The 21,346-nt window shown below is 43.6% G+C and overlaps 1 protein-coding gene across 1 annotated transcript in view; it reads right to left on the minus strand.

Annotated features, from left to right (window-relative positions):
* Positions 1-21,346, minus strand: part of LOC124606106 (solute carrier family 22 member 1-like) — a 130,919-nt gene that overhangs the window by 91,583 nt on the left and 17,990 nt on the right. Inside the window, exon 2 of the mRNA XM_047138071.1 lies at positions 7,054-7,313. Within this exon, the coding sequence (XP_046994027.1) occupies positions 7,054-7,313 (260 nt within the window). The remainder of the gene's footprint in view (positions 1-7,053; positions 7,314-21,346) is intronic.

Raw genomic sequence — 21,346 nt, forward strand, 5'->3', positions numbered from 1 at the left:
TTGGAGTGTATGGCATGCACAATCCAAATCTGTGAGAACCGAATCGCGGAACTATCGACGATAGTCAATGACATTGCTACCCTTTGTACACGAATCAGTGAATCAATCAGAACTGTCGTTGCATCAATGCTGATACCTGCATGGGCAGAACTCGAATATCGCCTCGATATTGTACGAGCGACGTGTGGAACACACACTGTAATTCTGAAATAAAAAAAGGCCTTAGGTGCTAAACGTTTTACAGCAAACCAAGGTGCTCTAACTCTCATAGTTTCCATGTTATGACTTTGTGAAATGATGGTTGTACTTTAAGGATATCATGTAGCGATAGTCGTGAGATTTATCAAGGTTTCATCTTATTTACGTCGGGATACAAAATCTTCCCAAAATAAAATCTATGAAAACAAATGTGCACCACAAAGAATTACCCGAATGGCACGCAAATCGGTAGATGGAAGTACATGCACAGACAAATAAGTGAATGTAAATTCAGAATAATTCGATGACTTATTCAAGAGAAAAAGTCAATAACGCGTTGGTTCAACTCTGGGACTTATTCAAAGAGTTATTTGACATGGCATTGATTTTCAGCGTTGCTGGATGTCCTCCTTGAGATATATCGTCAAAATCCCGGCTGGTTCGAGGCCCCTGCTCGTAATGCTCCAATTGTTGAGAGATCCGGCGACCTTGCTGTGTTCAGCAACCACGAAGACAAGCTGTAGAAGCTCTTTCTGTGTGTGGGAAGGCGTTATCTGGCTGAAATGTAAGTCCAGGATGGCTTGTCATGAAGGGCAACAAAATGGGGCACAGAATATCGTCGACGGGCCACTGTGCGCTAACGGTGCGGCCAATGACAGTCAAAAGGGTCCTGCCTTGAAAGGAAATGCCACTCCATCACTCCTGGCTGTCGTGCAGTATGGCGGGCGACAGTCAGACTGGTACCCAACCGCTGTTCAGAGCGTCTCCTCACAGGTCTTCGACGATCATCGGCATTCAATTCGCAGCAAGACATGAACCGTGCACGGCTCGTGTTCATGCTATTTATTGTTTGTCATCTTCCACTACGGTAGTGCCTCCTCGTTTTCTTATTCCATTTACTGGCGTCACTAACTTCCTGCCTTACTTGCCCGTGAGTGGCAGCAGCAGCGCGTATCGATAAGCGCACTGTTGCAGCATCTCTGGAGCGACCGATAGTATTTCCGGGTTGTCGTGTGTCGGGAGGTCAGTTGGAGACTGACCAGCAGTGCAGACGCGACGGAGCAGCAGTTGCGAGCGGCCCAGCAGTAAGGTCGGTCGGTTGCCGTGGAGCAGCACGAAAGCCCCGTCGCGATGAGTCGGGCTGGAGCCGCTGGCGGCGTGCACTCGCGGCTGGAGTGTCAGGTTCTGCGTGCGAGTGCTACAAAGTTCGTCGCCCACCGATCTTGGACATGAAAGTTGAGTCCTCACTTAACTTACTATCGAGACTCAACTACTTACATTTCTTTTCTTGATCCTGGTTGTCGCTTTTGGGACACTCCCGCGAGCAATAACGTGTGTGTATTTAAGGAGAGTAGGAAGTCATACGGGTCGACTTGGAGTAGGAGAGGCACCACAGGACATTTTAATTTCCGCTGCCTATACTTTTATAAATAAATTCATAAAATTTTGTCAGCATGACCAGGAAGGATTCAGGATTCACACTCATAGCATTGGAAGTTAAAAAGCATAACAAAATAAATTTTATGTACATGTAAAATTTCATCATTTTTTTCACTTACTATTGGCTGCATTTCTTGCTACAGGTACACTTTTCCTCGTAAGTAAGAGAGATTCTTCGATGAATTTCGCACAGCACACAAACCATACTTACAGGTGTAAGAAACTCTATAATTTATTTAATTTATGAAAAAATGAATGAACCGTTACATTTTAAACTTCATGTTTAGATAAAACTCAAATTTTATAATTAATTATCTCAATTTTTACGACAGTTTTTAATAGATTCAGAAAATTCTAGAGTTTCATGCAGCTGTAAGTATAGTTTCCATGCTGTGCAAAATTCATCGAAGAATCTGTTATAGTTATGAAGAAAAGTGAACCTATAGCAAGAAATGCAGCCAATAGTAAGTGAAAAAATTATGAATTTTCACAAGTACAAAAACTTTATTTTGTTATGTTTTTGAACTTCCACTTCTATGAGTGTGAATCCTGAATCCTCCCTGGTTATGCTGACAAAGTTTTATGAATTTATTTGTAAAAGTATAGGTATTGGAAATTAAAATGCTGCTTCAAGTCGGCCAGTTTGAGGTCCTACCCCCCCCCCCCCCCTTAAGTCGGCTAAGATTTCTGCCGTCTTCCTGTGGAATTTAACTTAATTTATTCCCTGTTATTGAAGTTCACCAGCGGTATCTTCTACCTTGTGGCCATTGACGTTCCGGTTACCTGCCCTGGTCGCTGACGTAATTTTAGGCAGTGTACTTTCCTCGTCGTGTTGTTGCTGTCCAGCGCGGTGTGTAGTCCGACAGCTGAGGTGTTGTTGGTCGTTGTGAGCGCCAATAGTCTGTGTGTCGTTGTATTGAAATTTGTGGTCATTTTCCTGGTTCCGTGGAGCGGATCTGATTTGGTTGATTGGTCAGTCGGCTGTCTGTCGGTTGGGTTGCCTCCAGATTAAGAAGTCGTTGGTCAGGCTGCCTGTCGTACCTAAACGGGCGTTAGTGTTATAATCCCAGGCCGACCCTTGGAAACTTCTGAGCGCCGTTCCTTTTGTGGCTAAAATGGTTCAAATGGCTCTGAGCACTACGGGACTTAACATCTGAGGTCATCAGTCCCCTAGAACTTAGAACTACTTAAACCTAACTAACCTACGGACATCACACACATCCATGCCCGAGGCAGGATTCGAACCTGCGACCGTAGCGGTCGCGCGGTTCCAGACTGAAGCGCCTTTAACCGCTTGGCCACACCGGCCGGCGTCCCTTGTGTGTTATGTATTAATTTCCCTGTTTGGGTTTTAGTTATTGCGTTGATGTGTGGCCTTCAGCCGAGTATTAATCTCTCTTAAATTAATGTCCTTGTCTTTCCCTTAAGGCATGAGATTATTATTCTTTATTTTATATGAAATGTTTTAAGATACTGCCTTCTGCCCTTTAAATTGAAACTCTTTTTTAGGGCTGAAGCCGTTAAATTATTTGTTGGTGAGCGGCCTTCAGCCAAGTTTTAATATCTCTCAAATTAATGTTCTTCTCTTGCCCTTAAGGCAAATATTGTTATGCTTTGTATCGGGCCTTCGGCCCAATTTGCATGAAATGTTTTAAGATAAGGCCTTCTGCCTTTCGGTTGATTCTCCTCTTGTTGCTTAATATGTGACCTCCAGCATAATTCCGTTAAAATTGAATTGCTATTGCGTTCAGCCGATTAGATTGAAGATTTAGAAAATATTCGTGGGTGAAATCTCCAGCAGAACCTTGTATTTCAATTTTGCTTAGACCTTGTGTCGGATTTTGAATGTGGCCTTCAGCCGATCTCAAGCTAATCAAAGGAGGTCGATCAAAGATTTCAGCGTTTTGCATTCTTGTTGTAATATTGTGTGTTGATAAATAAAGTTTGTATGTTGCTTGCAAGTGACAGGAACTCATTTTGGCGCCTTTCCACAACCTAATTCGCTCTGTCCTGCTGGCCCAGGCACTTCAGGACTCATCAATGAAAACAGTTCTATTCTACTCCGCTCAGTGAGATTCCAGGTCGAAAACGTGTCTGTAAGCACCCCAGACAATGGTCGGATACCACTCTCACTGCCGACTCCCCACATGGCTCAACAGCCATGAGTGAAGGTCTGTAGTGTCATTTCTTTTCACGTTTTTGGGTGTCAATGGCGGTAACGTTACGGCACAGTGATATGTCGACTATATTTTACAGCACACTTTGATGCCCTTCATCACAGTCTAGCTTGGGCTTATATTTCAGCAAGATAATGCCAGTCTGCACACAGCGAGAGTTTCTGCTGTTTGTGTTCGTGCTTGCCAAACCCTGCCTTGGCCAGCAAGGTTGCCTGATCTTTGCCCAACTGAGAACATTGAGACATACCTCTACCAGCTCGGGATTTTAGGGATCTAACGCGCCAGTTGGGCAGAATTGGCACAGTATCCCTCAGTAGCACAGCCAACATTTCTATCAATGAATGTCAAGCCGAAGAACTGCTTACATAACGGCCAGAAGTGGACCAACGTGTTATTCACTAGCTCAATTTCTGAAGCTCTTTCTCTTGTATAAATTATCCAAATCTGAAATTCAAATCCCGTTTTTTCGTCTTAGTCTTAGAGTATATTAAGAAGGCTACAGAATGTTTTTTTCATACAAAATCCTATTAAATTTCCAATATGGTTTGACAAGGGGAACATCAACTACATATTGTACAGAGGGTGTGCCATAAGTAATAGCATAAACTGAAATTGTACGGCAGAGGAAGTAAAAACTTGCAAGTAAAAGTCCTAAACGTACCATTTGCAGGATAACTGTGAATGTCTGCTTACGTGCTTAAGAGTCGCCACTGATTTCAGTGTGAAGTATTTTCCTAGTAAGTACGATTTTCAATGAAGTCCCCACCTAAATGGGCTCAAAATGTTGTTGTACCAGCGGATATATCAGGAAAGTCTGTCTGAAATGAACATTGTACATAGGCAAAGCGACCCTTTGAATTTTTATCGATATGAGCAATGAAAGCTTACATAAATTCTCCTAGAGGGTAATTTTTCTGCTGGCGAATGTTTCGGGTTGTATGATCGTGGTCCACGAAACTTTTCAGTTCCTCATGTTTTGTTCGAAGGTGATCTGGTCACCATCAGAGCAGGCAAGATAGCCGATCCCGAAAACCTTCATTGTGTAATTTATTTTCTTATAATGCTCTTAAACGTAACTCAGTCTTTGTTCATGTAATCCGCTGACTTATTTGATTTTAATTACAGCTGAAAACTGAAAAAAGACTGAAATCCAGCCCCACCATAGACAAATAATCAATCCATATAAACAAAAACATAAATGTTCTTTTGTTCAAAATCGTGTCTCTGAAACGTTTTTACCGATTGCTTCGAAAGTTTGACATAACTTTGAATTTAAGGCAGGCGTGCTTTCACGTAAGTTTTTCTGTAAAATGTGATATTTAATGTATAGAAATACTTGTAGCTTTTTGAGCGATTTTGTGACAACGTTATTGTTAAACTTATGAAAAATTTTGTATTACATATATTAAAAATATGTGTATAAATCACACACGTTTTCCAATGCAACTTTGTGCCAAAATTTCAAAACATTCGGTAACAAACTTTCGGAGATTTGCGTTTACGATCATTTACAATTTCCATATAACTACTAACGTTGATGTTCGATTCTTCAAAACCGTAAATCTTCGAAAGTGCTTCACGGATTGCTCTGAAACTGTGACACAATATTGCATTCAAATACTCACGTTTTTATATACCTACTAGAACGCTATCTCATATATATATATATATATATATATATATATATATATATATATATATATGTAATACATTTGTAATAAATGTGGAAACGCCATATGAATATAAATATTGGCTTTCTCAAAATAGTTAATCTACGAAACTTCTCGACCGACTGCTTTGAAATTTTGAAGCAACGTTGAATTCCTGCATGGGCGTGTTTTTAGATGCCTAAGGACAACATTGTTACAAAAACTCTCAAAATGTACTTTTCCAGTTTACTCTACATTTTTACACGTTACTGTGATAGATGTTTAGGCTCATATAGACTAAATGGTTCAAATGGCTCTGAGCACTATAGGACTTAACTTCTGAGGTCATCAGTCCCCTATAACTTAGAACTACTTAAACCTAACTAACCTAAGGACATCACACTCATCCATGCCCGAGGCAGTATTCGAACCTGCGACCGTAGCGGTCGCGCGGTTCCAGACTGTAGCACCTAGAACCGCTCGGCCACTCCGACCGGCTCATATAGACTAGTTACCTTTGTTTATATCTATATACGATAGTGAAATGTTGTAAGCAAACAGGAAAGTTGTATTTATGGCTTATTGGTTTATGATTAGAATACTACAACAGAATTTGAATTTACAATAACAATGAACAAGGCTCAAAGTCAGAGGAGTGAGAGGAGGGAATGGACACAGAAAATGAAAAGAAGGAGATGGACAGAGAGAGGGGGGCGAGGGGGCAGGAGGAGATGGAGAGAGGAAGGGGGAAGGAGGTGATGGACTGAGAGAGAGGGAGAGAGAGGAGGCAGGAAAGACAAGGGGGGGGGGGGGGGAGAAGATGGGTACAGAGAGGAGGACAGGAAACTGGAGAGACAGGGGAGAGAAGGATATTAGGGACGTATGTCATATTCCCATATATATATATATATATATATATATATATATATATATATATATATATATATATATATATATATATATATATATATATATTAGAAACGTGTGCTTTCTCTTTTCTTTCTTTTCCATTTAAGCAGACTGAGCCACAGTAAAACGTGGTCGGATACAGCTACTAGAACAACAAAAATGGGGTTTGAAATGCATGTTAGCATATTCTTTGAGTCTGTGAGCCTTATGACGTTCTTGGTATTTAACTACTGTTGCTGAACCGAAGAGAAACGTTTATTTAATTCACTAATAAAAATGAAGCTCAGCTTGTTTCCTTCATCAGAGATGCTGAGTTGCCTGTTAATTGGACCACTAGGGGCTTGCTGTGATTCACACTCTTTCCATTTGTGACGTATCGTGAAGTGTCTGTAATTGTTTGGTCGTCTTGAAAAGATACACTGGACAACGACTTGGGATTCACAGAGGACGATGCAAACAAATTTCTTCTGTGCTTTCATTTCTTGAAGCGGCTATCTGCTTAACGTAAAAAAAGGAAACTTAACGTTAAAAAGGATTCACCGTGTTAATCATTAACATATCTATTGTTTACAAATTCCAGCAACATTTGATATAGATACCCAGTTTATGTTTGGTAGAGATAGCACAGAAGGTCATGTACGTTGGAGAGAAACAAAGTAATTTGTTGCGACTGCACTTACCTTGGGATTGTAATATTCTTCCACTCCTCCAATGTGAGATTTGTATGTTCTATGCCAGGTACATGGCACCAGTGATTGGGCGTATGGACTGCGAGATATAACACAGAGATACTTAGCATGTTCAAGCATTGTGCAAAGCAAATAAAGATGACGGTGATCCTTGTCTGGAACTTCCCTCTGGACCCAATGGAGTCCAGTACATCCTCAAACGCGGGCGCAACCTTAGGTTTCTCGTAGCTCCATGCTGTTCCGTCCGCAGCCTGTAAATGAGCAGCACGCTACATTACACGCTGTATGTGGAAAGTCCCACGGCAGAATAGCTGCTTCCAAGAACTACAGATGACATAAACAGGATTACAAGCAACAGGTAATCTACAAGCGGAGCAGGAACACTACCGACCAAACTTCAGAGGCTGTTCAGGGATATTTTATGAGTATTTTTGTGTACGGGACCCATGATGTCCGATGGATTTTATAATGTAACTGCATTTCGTTCGATTCCTTATCCTAGTTATCTTTGCAGCCGTTTGGCACTGAAAATGTCTCCATAACGGGGTAAATGTCGATGGCACCTGCCGTGCGTGCTGTTCGGAAACAATTTTTTTCTTCTCGCTCAAGATACTTTTAGATGGGAACAATAACGCCCTATTTACTGTTTGTCATCAGTCTTGCAATCAGTACTATTCGGTTCTGTCTCGAGGTAGTTTTTCCGGCAGTGTTAGCTGTACTTTAACAATGTTACACAGCAGTGCGCGTAGATTCCTACTAATGAAGAGTTGGCCGATATGTGCCCCGTGCATGGGTTCAACGAATGCAGTGGAAGAGCGGAGCAACGACGCAGTGCTGAGGTGTTCCCGCAACAAGAACATCCACATCTCTGTGTGTGTGTTTCTTCTGAGGGTTGCTGAATTATTCTGCGCTTTGTGTTGTACGATTTGGTGATTGATGTTGCAGTATTTTTTACTGCTGTGTAACTCTTTTCATAGAATAGAGGTAATTGGGTAACAAACCCCAATAAAACATAATTATATAATTACCCTGTGACAAGTCAATGAAGTCCTGGGATCATTATATGAAAATACTCAGAAAATAGCCCTGACCAACCTCTGAAATTATGTCAGTGGATACTGTCATATTTTTGGGCCACAGTCATGTACTAATGTTCCAATGATATTTTATTTGTTTGAGTGTGCAAACCAATTTATTTTATATTACTATCATGATTTCAGGATTAATCTATTATCAAGTACAACAATGTTGGATATAGTTAGATTTTCTTAAGTCGTCGTCAAAATCTGTTAAACTGATTGTCCCCACTTGTAGATAAGTAAAAAATCACAAAAATATATCGCAGACAGATAGAAAATATCTTTTTCAACAATATAACAATTGAGGCACAGAATAAATATCAATACAGTCGTTAAGATGCACTGAACATCGTCTGAAAATATACACTACAGCACTCGAGGCTGCATATGTACCGATCTTACTATTAACTGGTAAACTACTTGCATCAGTCTGTTAAGGACCCCGTAGACTAGCTACAGTGAGCTAACGGCCCCGTTACATAGCTCATCTTCGTCATTAGTAAAACATACACACACACACGCATGCACGTACACATACACAACTCTATTTCAAGTCAATATTAGCTCTTGAGCAAAAAGGTTTGACTACCATTGATATAGAGCCACCATGTGAAGAAGTTATTGTGAAAAAACATTGTTGTGGAGAAATCGAAGGAAATTATTAGAGGAAATGGACTTTAAGAGGCAATCAGCACAAATGGTACAGCCAACAGCTAATATAGAAACAGGAGTCCATTGCTGGACAATGACAGCCAGTTTTTGGCAGTGGCAGTGGAATCTGTAGATGCAGTTATAAATAAATGTTTATTTGAGCTGCCTACTTCTACTGTACGTAAAAACGTAACAACAGGAGCCTATAGTAAATCGGTTAAGAAACAGATGTGGCTGACAATAAATGTGTAATAAATTGTTCACAAGTGCAGAATTTGTCCGTTAACACCTCCTAACTTGTTAGGAATTGATTCTCAGAATTGCATATGCAAATAGGAAGTATCATTCTGGTTGAATGTGGACTGGTGTTATCCTGGGAATGGACTTTCTGTGCAAGTACTCGAACAACATCGAGTGTAAAGATAAGTTAACAGACTCGGAAATGGGTCCATAAAGATCGGCAAAATGTTCGCTGTCACCCGCCCACCATTATTGAGAATTTTGAACATGATCGTGTACAGAAACAAACAGTTAAGTAGACAGAGGCGCCTGCAGAAAGGCAACTCGTTGACGCCCATGCAAATCCAGTTGCAGGCGACGTTGACGGTTGTGTCTATAGTGCGAAATTTTAGGCGTAAATTAATTAAGACTTAGAATCAACGATCTGATGTTGTTGTTTTGATATTTACGTATGGTGAGTAGGTAGCTTACTGTTTTTAAATTTCATCCTATGTCATTTTTAGATGTATTCCGTTCTTATTTAATTCACTTAGTGGTCACCTGACATGACAACACTTTGCTCAAAATACACTGAAGAGCCAAAGAAACAGATACTGCTGCCTACTATCATGTCGGACCCCAGCGAGCAACCAGAAGTGCCGCAACACTACGTGGCATGGACACAACTAATGTCTGAAGTAATGCTGGAGGGAACTGACACCATGAGTCCTACAGGACTGTCCATGAACCCGTAAGAGTACGTGGGGATTAAGAGCACTTCTGAACAGGACGTTGCAAAGCATCCAAGATATGCCCAATCATGTTCATGTCTGCGGAGTTTGGTGGCCAATGGAAGTGTTTAAACTCAGAAGAGTGTTCATGGAGACACTCTGTAACATTTCTGGACGTGCTAGGTGTCGCATTGTCCTGATGCACACTGTGTGTAAATTGAAGAGGGATGGCTGGTGGAGTCCGTTGGAATGCACAATGGACATGAATGGATACATGTAAACTGTCAAGTCGTATCTAGACGTATCAAGGGTCCCATATCAGTCCACTTACACGCGCCTCACACCATTACAGAGCCTCCACCAGCTTCAACAGTCTCCTGCTGACATGCAGGGTCCATCGATTCATGAGGTTGTCTCCATACCCTTACACGTCCACCCGCTCGATACAATTTTAAACGAGACTCGTCCGACCAGGCAACATGTTTCGCTCATCAACGATCCAGTGTCGGTGTTGATGAGCCAAGGCGAAGCGTAAACCATTGTGTCGTACAGTCTTCAAGGGTACAAGAATGGACCTTCGGCTCCCTAAGCCGATAACATTAAATGGCACGCACGCTGACGCTTGTTGATGGCCCAGCATTGAAATATGCAGCAATTTGCGGAATCTACATCTACATCTACATTTATACTACGCAAGCCACCCAACGGTGTGTGGCGGAGGGCACTTTACGTGCCACTGTCATTACCTCCCTTTTCTGTTCCAGTCGCGTATGGTTCGCGGGAAGAACGACTGCCGGAAAGCCTCCTTGCGCGCTCGAATCTCTCTAATTTTACATTCTTCTATCAATTTGAACGATTAGCTTCAGTCGTCGTTGGTCCCGTTCTTACAGAACCTATTTACGGCCTCAGCGATGTCGGAGATTTGATGTTTTACCGGATTCCTGATATTCACAGTACACTCGTGCAATGGTCATACGAGAATATCCCCATTTCACAGCTACCTCGGGGTGCTGTGTCCTATCGCTCGTGCCCCGAGTGTAAGACCACGTTCAAACTCACTTAAGTCATGATAACCTGCCATTGTAGCAACAGTAACCTATCTAACAGCTGCGTCGGGGAGCTGCCTCAACGTGTCAAAATCCAAGGTCCTGCTCATTGGTGAGGGCTTGCCGGAGAGATGCGTTGCCCCCCCTTAGTGTCGCCGATAACATACGATGTCTTGGACTTGATTTCGCAGCAGATCTGCGCCGCTCAGCGACGATCAATGGTAGACGCTTGCTACAGACAATCAGAGAAAATCTCGCAGATCACCGGCTACGAGAGCTCGACGTTATCCAACGCGCACAATACGTGAACATGCATCATGCTTCCCGTATACCACACGTGGCTCAAGTACTACCAGTCCCAAATCTCCTGGCCCAACGACTGTTAATGGTTTTCGGCTCCTTCGTCAGCTCGGGGATGTTATTCAAGGTTCAGTATGAATCCCTTGCACTGCCACGAGATCGTGGCGGGGTGGGACTCATCCACGTGCCCACTTGTGTCAAGGCACTTTACGTCAGCTCCCAACTCAAACTTTGGCATCGTTGTCCGCAGAGCCTTACTAGCTTCCTGCTTCATAACTTTGCGCCGGCCTCCTTGTCCGCCCCAGTACTGGTATCGACCATTCCAACCCCATTTTATTACATCCAACGATTTTTCCTGGAGTCCAGTTATGTCTACCGGTCCTTACCACTTACACATTTGTACCTCACGAAAACAGTCTCCGAATTGTAACAACAGTGCCACCTGTCCAACCCTATCGAACGTAAGTATCCACAGTACGTGTGGCGACAAATATGGAAGGCGATCCATGCGCGTTTTCTCGAATCAGACGTTCAATCAGCGTGGTACATCACCGTGAATGGCAAACAAGTTAACCGAGACCGTCTGCACTGCATCCATCTCGCCGATTCATCCCGCTGCATCCACTGTTGAGTGGATGACACAGATGTCCACCGGTACCACTGTGGCACAGCGTTCGACGTCTGGACACTTACGCGGCGAATTTTGGCGTTTCTTTCTCGACAGACACCAGCTCAGATCGACGTCCACATGCTTTTGTACCCCGATAAGACTTTCTACCCCTCCGCCAAAACTCACTCTGTGAGTTGGATCTGTGGCCGCACGATCCGCTATCGTTTTACTTCTGGCGACAAGTCTACGCTAGGGTATCAACCAACGACACTCCGTCCTGATACGCAACCCACGCTATAAGCAATATTTTTCCAATTTCTTACGGAGCACCTTCGATGACCCACCTCGTAGCTGGAACGTCCAAGCCCTGAGAAGCTGAAAACTGTATTAACCGATCCGAACTGAATAGATCTGCTACCCAGAACCCACGCCTACGCAATGAGAAATCACGTTTGGACGAGCTGGCCTGCTTTAGGCGGAGACACTTCAGACGCTCCTGTAAGAACTGGTCTTTAACTGCAAGTCGCACGACGACTTTATATTTATAAAAAAACACCTTTTCGTTATTTATACCTCATAATTTGTTCTTAAAGGAAAAAGAAATTTGATTTTGGCTTGAGACAAGTTTTTTTATTGGTTCCAAAAGATTGCTTCTTCCCCATCAAGACGAAGGAGACTAATCTTTGTTTACTGGTAGGAGAAACCAGTATAATTGGAGTATTTGTTAAAAAAAAAGAAAAAAAAGTTGGTAGAGCACTTGCCCGCGAAAGGCAAAGGTCCCGAGTTCGAGTCTCGATCCGGCACACAGTTTTAATCTACCAGGAAGTTTCAGGAAGTTTCATATCAGCGCACACTCCGCTGCAGAGTGAAAATCTCATTCCATATTTATTTTGTTCAGCTCTGATCGGCGCTCCCCCAATAACTCCTGCAAAGTAGCAGTTTGAACTGTGTATCGATGTATGCGTGAAGATAGACTATAATAGTTTCTGCCGTAACCAGGTGGTGTTATCGCTTCCCACAAGTCGCGCATTGCAGCAGCACTTTTTCCTGCTTTCCGCTTACGCTGGCGTACATCGTCAAGACAACCTGGAAGCAGCCAAGCATGAGCAGCAGTGGAAAGTCGTTTTTTTTCTGGAGGTAAGGAATGCCTGCATCAGATATCCACAAGAGGCTAGTAGCCATTTGTGGAGAAATAGCATCAGGTCGCAGACCCATGTTTCACTGGCTATCAGAGTTCTGAGCCGGCAGGCTCTGTGCTGAAAAAGACAAAAGTGCTGGCCGTCCAGCCACTGAACGCAATGTCCAGAGTGTTACTGACTATATAATGTGGCATAGGCGAATCAGATTTGGTGAACGAGAAAAGACAACAGGTCTATCACTGGAACCCTCCACACCATCATCCATGAGGATTTGAAAATTAAGAAGATGTGTACAGACTGGGTGCCCAATTCCCTCACCACTACGCAGAACCAGGAGCGTGTGGAGATATGTCAACAGTTGCTGCAACGGTACCACGCAGATTCAGCGGAGTTCTTTGAGCATCTGGTCACCGTCGACGAGACACGGCTCTTCCGCGAGACTGCTGAGAAAAAACACCAATCTATGGAGCAGAAGCATACTGGGAGCCGTTGTTCCACGAAGTCATGACCAGTAGTATTCGTGAAGAAAGAAAGTAGGGAATCCCTGTGATATAAGATGTATTCGTTTGTTCAGTAAGTCGTTCCTGTGATCACAAAGAAATTGTAGGGCCAATGAGTTTTAAAAGTTCCAAGTAAAATAATCTAGTACCTACGCATCCACATATGATACTCGCCCTCGGTTCTTTGCTTGGTTTATGAACATGTTTGCAGTAGCGGGTTGCAGAAATGAAGCTTTTTTCCTCTCCGTGTGTTGGACTCAGAATGAGCAAGTTACGTAAGTGATTTCGTCTTACATCTGCATCCTAATACCGATTCTTACACGAGGCTAGACCCAATTGTAAACGTGTAATGCCACGCGGGGTATCCGCGTGGTCTTGGGCGCTTTATCACGGTTCGCGCGGCTCCCGCCGACGGAGGTTCGAGTCCTCCCTCGGCCATGGGTGTGTGTGTTGTCCTTAGCGTAAGTTAGTTTAAGTTAAATTAAGCAGTCTGTAAGCTTAGGGACCGACGGCCTCAGCAGTTTGGTCCTACAGGTTCAAATGGTTCAAATGGCTCTGAGCACTATGGGACTTAACATCTTAGGTCATCAGTCCCCTAGAACTTAGAACTACTTAAATCTAACTAACCTAAGGACATCACACACATCCATGCCCGAGGCAGGATTCGAACCTGCGACCGTAGCAGCCCCGCGGTTCCGGACTGCAGCGCTAGAACCGCACGGCCTCCGCGGCCGGCTGGTCCCACAGGATCTTACCGCAAATTTCCAAATGTTTAATATTCCATTTTTCTTGCGATATAATGAACCACGTATCATGTGCATTTCTTGTCGTCATAATCTTCATGATGTGAGTGTAATTCATTTAAAATTATTTCGTCATTTTTAAAATTACAGACCCCATTTCCTTGATTTTATAACGTAATTCTTATCCCTGTTCCATTTCATAAGCCATTCTCAACCCCTCTATGAGAACTGCATGTCTTTACCAAGAATAAGATAACAAGGTCAATGTAAAGAATGTCCTCTTATCAAATCCCAAGCCTAGATCTCAAGCGTCACCTTCCTCTACATGCTTGTTTCAGTATTCTAGTTATCCACTGCGAAAGTTATCAACACGTATTAAAGGCCGTTTTCCATTTACTAGTGTGATGAAAGGAAGTTTGGTAGCTATTGAATGTGAGTGATCAGAGCGAGGTAAATATTACTCAGAACGAATTAATGATCTTAATCTCAGTTCATAGGGATAGTACTGTAATTCGTCCTGATTACAACAAGAAAAATGCAAACTATTGTTTTTATGTCGGCAGCACATTATACAGTCTGTTAAGTAAGCGCGTGGTCAGCGTTACAAGCAGATGGTAAGAGATAGCGCCATAGTTCTTTCACAGCCAACTACAGGGAACCTTTGTCCTTCATGCAGTATCCACAAAGCATTAGTTTCTTCTGAATTCGTAACTGAAATTTGCACGTGTTTGTCGACAATTTAAATGCACAAACGATGTTACAAATTTATCAGTGATGTTTGATGCCTACTGCCAAACGTTAGTTCATCGACAAAAATGAAGACTGGATACTGTACGAGGATAACGATCCAAAGCACCGTAGAAGGCTTTGGAGCGACTAGAAAATGGAGAAAGATTTGCAGGTACTGGGTTGGCCCCCATAGTCACCTGACGCTAACCTATTGAAAATGTGTGGTCTTACATGAAAAGAACTGCAAGGAGAAAAGATTTTCACTTTGAAAAAGCTATCAACTCAAATTCGTCGCATTTGGGGGTCTCTTTCAAGGTAATACGAGGAAAACTCGGTATCAAGCATGCTTCGGAGATGGCAAGTAATTATCGACACTGTGGATGGAAGGACGTATTATTAATTGTAATAGCATTCTTCTTTTGTACATACACGATGTATTTATATGTTTTATTTTGTTGTCAAATACATTTTTCTACTGATTAAACTGACCACGATCTTACTTAACAGACTGTATATTTAAGATTTACTGGCACAAGTAAACTAATTGATCTTAGGAAGGTATTTGGATTAAGGGTATCTAACGTGGTGAATAGTTCTCTGCTAATCATGAACCGTATTACTCAAACTGATACACAAAACCAAAACTAAAGCCTCAGGAAGAAGGGATCGCAAACAGCTGAACAGTACCTTCGCGACAAGTAGTTCGAGGTTAGAAGCGCCACTGGACATGTCTGCAGGAGAAATTCCTATAACCACGGCCGTCAAGACAGTTACACGCTCTGGCGTTTGGTGGTGAGGCCGTTTGCAAACTAACAGTTAGAAAAAGTAGTGCTTCCCACAAGGGTTCCGAGTTTTTGCGTCACTTATCTGACACTTCTACTGTAATTGCACCTGTATGAATTTCGGAGAAATGTGAAACCGATAACGCTAGTTAAAAACGCTGACGAGCATTGGGAAAGCGTTCAGCTATCTCACACGTAACAAACACTCGCAAGTTTAGTGCTGCAGTAAACACACGTGTCAGAAATACGTGGCAAAGCGAAGTATCACTTTTTCGAAACTCCGTAATTCCCACCCAGTGCGAGGCCCGTGCTACCTTCCTCTGTAATGGTGCAAAAGCGTGGCGCCCTGCGCCGTCACCCTCGGGCTCCACAAAGCTTCAAATAGCAAGGTGCCGACACTCGCGAAGGAAACGTCACAACTCAGTTCATGTGAGGCCTGTAGTGGCTTAATGATGTCGCATTGGCACCAAAGTTAACCACAATTCTGCCCAGTGCCAGCGGTGACGTATCATACGATCGGAAGGTTGTCACAGCCCTCTTAGACACATCTCATCCTTCTTTCGACGGACGGCCGGTGTGGCCGAGCGGTTCTAGGCGCTACAGTCTGGAACCGCGCGACCGCTACGGTCGCAGATTGGAATCCTGCCTCGGTCATGGATGTGTGTGATGTCCTTGCGTTAGTTAGGTTTAAGTAGTTATAAGTTATAGGGGACTGATGATGGCTCAAATGGTTCAAATGGCTCTGAGCACTATGGGACTTCACATCTTAGGTCATCAGTCCCCCAGAGCTTAGAACTACTTAAACCTAACTAACCTACGGACATCACACACATCCATACCTGAGGCAGGATTCGAACCCGCGACCGTAGCAGTCCCGCGGTTCCGGACTGCAGCGTCAGAACCGCACGGCCACCTCGGCCGGCGGGGACTGATGACCTTGGAAGTGCTGAGAGCCATTTGAACCATTTTTTCTTTCGACGGTTCTGCGATGGAGGTCGAAACAGCCGCGGCCAGCGTTGAAATCACGCTGTTTCCTTATGAGTGGCAGAGGAAAACATTCCAGACACTCTGCCTCTCTGAATCGGCGCGAAAAGGCCTCAGAGGGTGGCATAAATGGCGACCATGAAACCACCACCTCTTTTCCTGAGCCATTGATTCCCAACATTTCAAGGTCGAAACCGATACTTCACAGTGACATGAGCAGTTGGATGATGTTCTTCATAACCTTTGACGCTGCTAACACCCTCTGACGTCTAACCCTTCTCTAAGGACACCGTGGGACTGCGTTTCCATCGAATGTGATTGCATCCAATTCGATCGCAGCGCTACGTCGATTTATGCTCTCATGTACAGGATGGAACCACTAGTGACGGTTGAAAACCATTTGACGAAATTTGAACGTGGCCTGAAGCAGCAAAGGGTGCCTATACTTTTTCAGAGCTCCAGCTTTGTGTCTTCCTGTTGCGTGATTACGGGGGGTGGAGGGGGTTGGGGAGGGAGGAGGGAGATGGGAGGGAGGGAGGGGAGCGTGATATTGACATTAAAAATGTTGCTGTATAGACTGGATCAGTGACGATGTGCTAGGCGCTAGCAGATCGGCAACTCGTTCGACATCCTCTGATTCCGGATAGCCTAATATCAGGAGCAAAAGCAGCAACGTAGCGGCGAACCAGCAGTAGCATAACTTGCCTGTAGGCCCTGGGGCTCTCGTCATAGGTTCTGTTTGTACAGTTATGTTTTTAAGGTGCTCAGCAAAGGCGGATAAGTGACACTGAGGGTTTTCCCGAGTTGGGGGAGGAAGGGTGGGTTCTTAGAAGGACTCTTTGCCCCGTTTTGTTCACGCTTCTGTCAATTTCGCGCCCTACCCCCCCCCCCCCCCCCCCCCCTGATCACGCCGCAGGAGGACGCGAAGTAGGCGGGATGAGAAAGCCTAAGCACCCGTTGCTACTTTGGATCACGTTCAAATTTCGGCTAACGGTGTTGAATGGTTTGCAGTGATTCCAGCCTGTATAAAAGAGCAAAAATTGCAGTTCCATTGCGGTCCAAAGGCGTGCGATCACGTTTAATGGGGATGCAGCCCCGCAGAGTCCTTAGAGAAGGGTTGAAGCGCCCAAGAATGTCAGTGTTGTCAAAGGTTGTCAAGACAGTCTTCCTGTTGCTCATCGCACTACGAACTGTCGCAGCCTGCCGCTGTGGCCGAGCTGTCTAGGCACTTCAGTCTGGAACCGAGTGATAGATACGGTCGCAGGTTGGAATCCTGCCTCGGGCATGGATGTGTGTGATGCCTTAGGTTAGGTTTAAGTAGTTCTAAGTTCTAAGGGACTGATGATCTCAGATGTTAACTCCTATAGTGCTTAGAGCCATTTGAACCATTTGCACTGTCGCATTCGACCGCGAAATGTGTGGGAATAGACGCCCCAGGGAAGGAAGTGATTCCATAGAGGTCCTTTATGCCTCCCCCTGCCGTCTTTTCGTGCCTATTGTGAGCGGCGATGTGTCTTTAATGTTTTTCTCGGCCACTCATAAGAGAAAGTGATATCAACGCTGTGCATTTTGGTTCTAGCCTCCGTCACAGAGACCTCAAAAGAAGGAGTGATATGTGAGTAACAGCAGGTGTGACGACGTTCCCATCGTCAACAGTGCTCTTGGGCAGAATTGTGGTGAAATTTGGTGCCAATGTGACACCATTAACCCACGTCACACTTTACGTGAACGTCTGAGCTGTGGCCTTATTTTCACAGTTGACACCGTACTGTCTGAAGCGTCGCCGATCCCGAGGGTGACGTCGCAGGGTGTTATGCCTTTGCAGGACCAGAGAGTAAGGTTTTACGCACCTTTGAACGAAATTTTAAACTTAAGTCTCGCAACGAGTGGGAAATTACCGGGTTTCGAAAAAGTGACCCTCTAATTCTGTTGCGCAGTGTAAACGCACGGTTTTAACTGTGGTTCACCTAACGGCAAGTATTCGTATAGCATAAACTGAGTGAATATGGATGACGTCATACGCGATCCTTTTTTTCTGTCATTTCAAAGTACAGTTATATTTTTAAAACTAGGGCAGCAACAGCTAATGTAACTATACATAATTGAGTGGCCAGTTCATACAGCGGACTGTTGGACTTTTCATTCGGTTTTGTGTTTTAATGGTTTTTTTATGTAATCGCTTGCTGTACTGTATGAATTGTTCAATGAATTATGTATAATTACTTTATCTGTAGTTGCACTAATTTTAAAACTAGCTTCAACTACTTGCATAGTGTGGCTAGATGGGTCATTTTACAAGTCTTTAAATTTTAAGAAGATGTAGTTAAATTGTTATGAACATCGGATTCAAACGTTGATGTTTAGTGGACCATATTTTTCCAAATTACGTTGTTAATAAGCTGAATAAGGATGCTCACATGTTAGTACCATCGTGCCATGAGCATTAACACATTGCAAAAATCCACGAGCTATACACGAAAAAAGACAGAATTTATAAGGCTTGAAAATGGCACACTTGAAGTTAGCCAGTATGATTATTATGAGGTCCTTTGATGCAGTACATGACGGTGTGAATGAGTGCGTCAATAGATTAAAGGTTAGGGTTTTGTCAGTTCATCAGAAGAAACCACAAAAGTTACGCGATCGAAGTAGGGAACCTCACCTTCCCGATACTCCTCGAAGTACCTTTAAATTTTCCCCTCGAGTCTGCAGTCTAACTTCAAGACCGATGAAGCACAACTACTTGACAAATGATTATCACATAATCTCACTAAGCCGTTATACCAAAAACAAAGGAATTGTTCCGTAGCTCACTCCTTAGCCGCCCTGGATTGCGTTCTGCTTTCAACTACCCATAGAATTGAAATTAATAATGTAATACGAGGACACCTTCAACAGTAAGGCGTTGGTTCACATAGATATTCGAAGTCAACCGCAGATCTTCGCACCATTAATAAAAAGCTAGATAATACAAAATTGTTAAGGCTCTCGTGGTCACTTGTTGACAAACTGCCCATTGGCTTTTGTCTCGGGTTCTTCGGCCGACGTTCGGCTGATGATTTTACTGACGTTTCGCCAGCACTAGTGGCTGGCATTGTCAAAGCTTCACCCTCCATTGCCGGTGGTGAACTGGAGCCGAACTCGCGGCCGCAGACTATGTACTTGGCGCACCAACGTCCGAGGGCTTCTCCGCAGTAATTTCCTGTGCGGTTATCCTCTTGCTACCTGCGATGGTCGTTCGCTGCAGTACGGGAAGCCAGGATCCGTTTACCTTAAGGCTTTCCTCTTTCTTGTTCAAACTGTTCGCGTGTTTTTGTATTTCTACAGCTTCTCTGAACAAGCGCGTTTGATAGTGCTTCTCTACAGCCAGAACTTCCGTGTCGGCGAATTTTATTACGTGGTCGGTCTCATTCAGTGCGTGCTCTGCCACGGCCGATTTCTCCGCCTGCCCAAACCTGCAATGTCGCTTATGCTCTTTGATCCTGGTGTTAATGGATCGTCCAGTCATTCCGACATAAACTTTTCTGCATGTGCATGGTATACGGTATATTCCCGACATTGCAAGTCGCACTAACATTTCACTTACGTGATAATCAACCTTCTATTTCAGATCCCCAAAATAACTTGGAGATACTACAAAAGAGAGAAAGGGTGGTGTCTTAAATGTGCTTGAGGATATTTGTGTATACAGAGTGAGTCACTAACTATTACCGCGTATAATAACTCCGAAAGTATGATAGGAGGTGAAACGTTCCTGGGACAAAAGTTGCATGGGACAACGGGGCCCATAATATGACGTCGGTTTTTTGTCGCTAGGTGGGGTCGCTTCAGAGATATGAAGGTCAACTTAGGTTTATTAAATGGAATGCTATAGTTTGGTACTTAATTTCTGATAGCGGCTATCGAGATAAATCCAATGATGTGTAACAGTATGGTCTTCGAAGGTCAACGAAGGTCACAAAGGTGGTATGAGCGTCCATTTACAAAAAGGTGTTCGAAATGATGACCATTGGTATCAATGCAGTGCAGCAATCTTCTTATCATCCATTGAGTGGTATTCCTTATCACATTGGCACTTACCGAAGCACATGCTCTGACAATTCTCTCTCGCATATCTTCAAGTGTACTTGGAAGGTCTTTATAAATAATGCCTTTAACGAATCCCCACAAGGAAAAAAACCAGAGGTGTCAAGTTTGGCGAACGAGCCAGCCAATCCAACGATTTGGGAATTGTGTCTGGAACTCATTGCTAACCATCAGCGAAAAACGTGCCGGACACCCATCGTGTTGATACCAGATTCTGTTCCTAGTTCCTGAAGGTATTTCTTCCAATGTTTCTTGCAGAAATGTGGTGTGCTTCCTACCATTAAGATTTCCTTCGATGAAATAGAGGCCTATAATTCTGTCCTCCACAATCCCACACCAAACGTTCAACGATCACGGTTTTTGGTGTGCAACTTGCCGCAGCCAACATGGATTTACAGTTGCCCAATAATGTATGTTATGCAAATTAACATTTCCATGATTCGTGAATGTAGCTACGTCAGTAAATAAAATCAAATTAATAAAGGTGTCATCCTTCTGAATCTGAATTTGAGCCCATCGGCGGAATTCAGTACCACGCTACAATCCGTACCGTTAATTCTTGGTGAAGACTGATATGGTAAGGTTGATATTTATGGCGATGCAGAACGCGCACAACACTATTCTGGCTCATCCCAGATTCCCATGCAATTTGAAGCGAACCAACACAAGGATCTTGAACCACAGT

This window comes from Schistocerca americana, chromosome 3 (assembly GCF_021461395.2).
Source record: "Schistocerca americana isolate TAMUIC-IGC-003095 chromosome 3, iqSchAmer2.1, whole genome shotgun sequence".
Classification (NCBI taxonomy): Eukaryota; Metazoa; Arthropoda; class Insecta; order Orthoptera; family Acrididae; genus Schistocerca; species Schistocerca americana.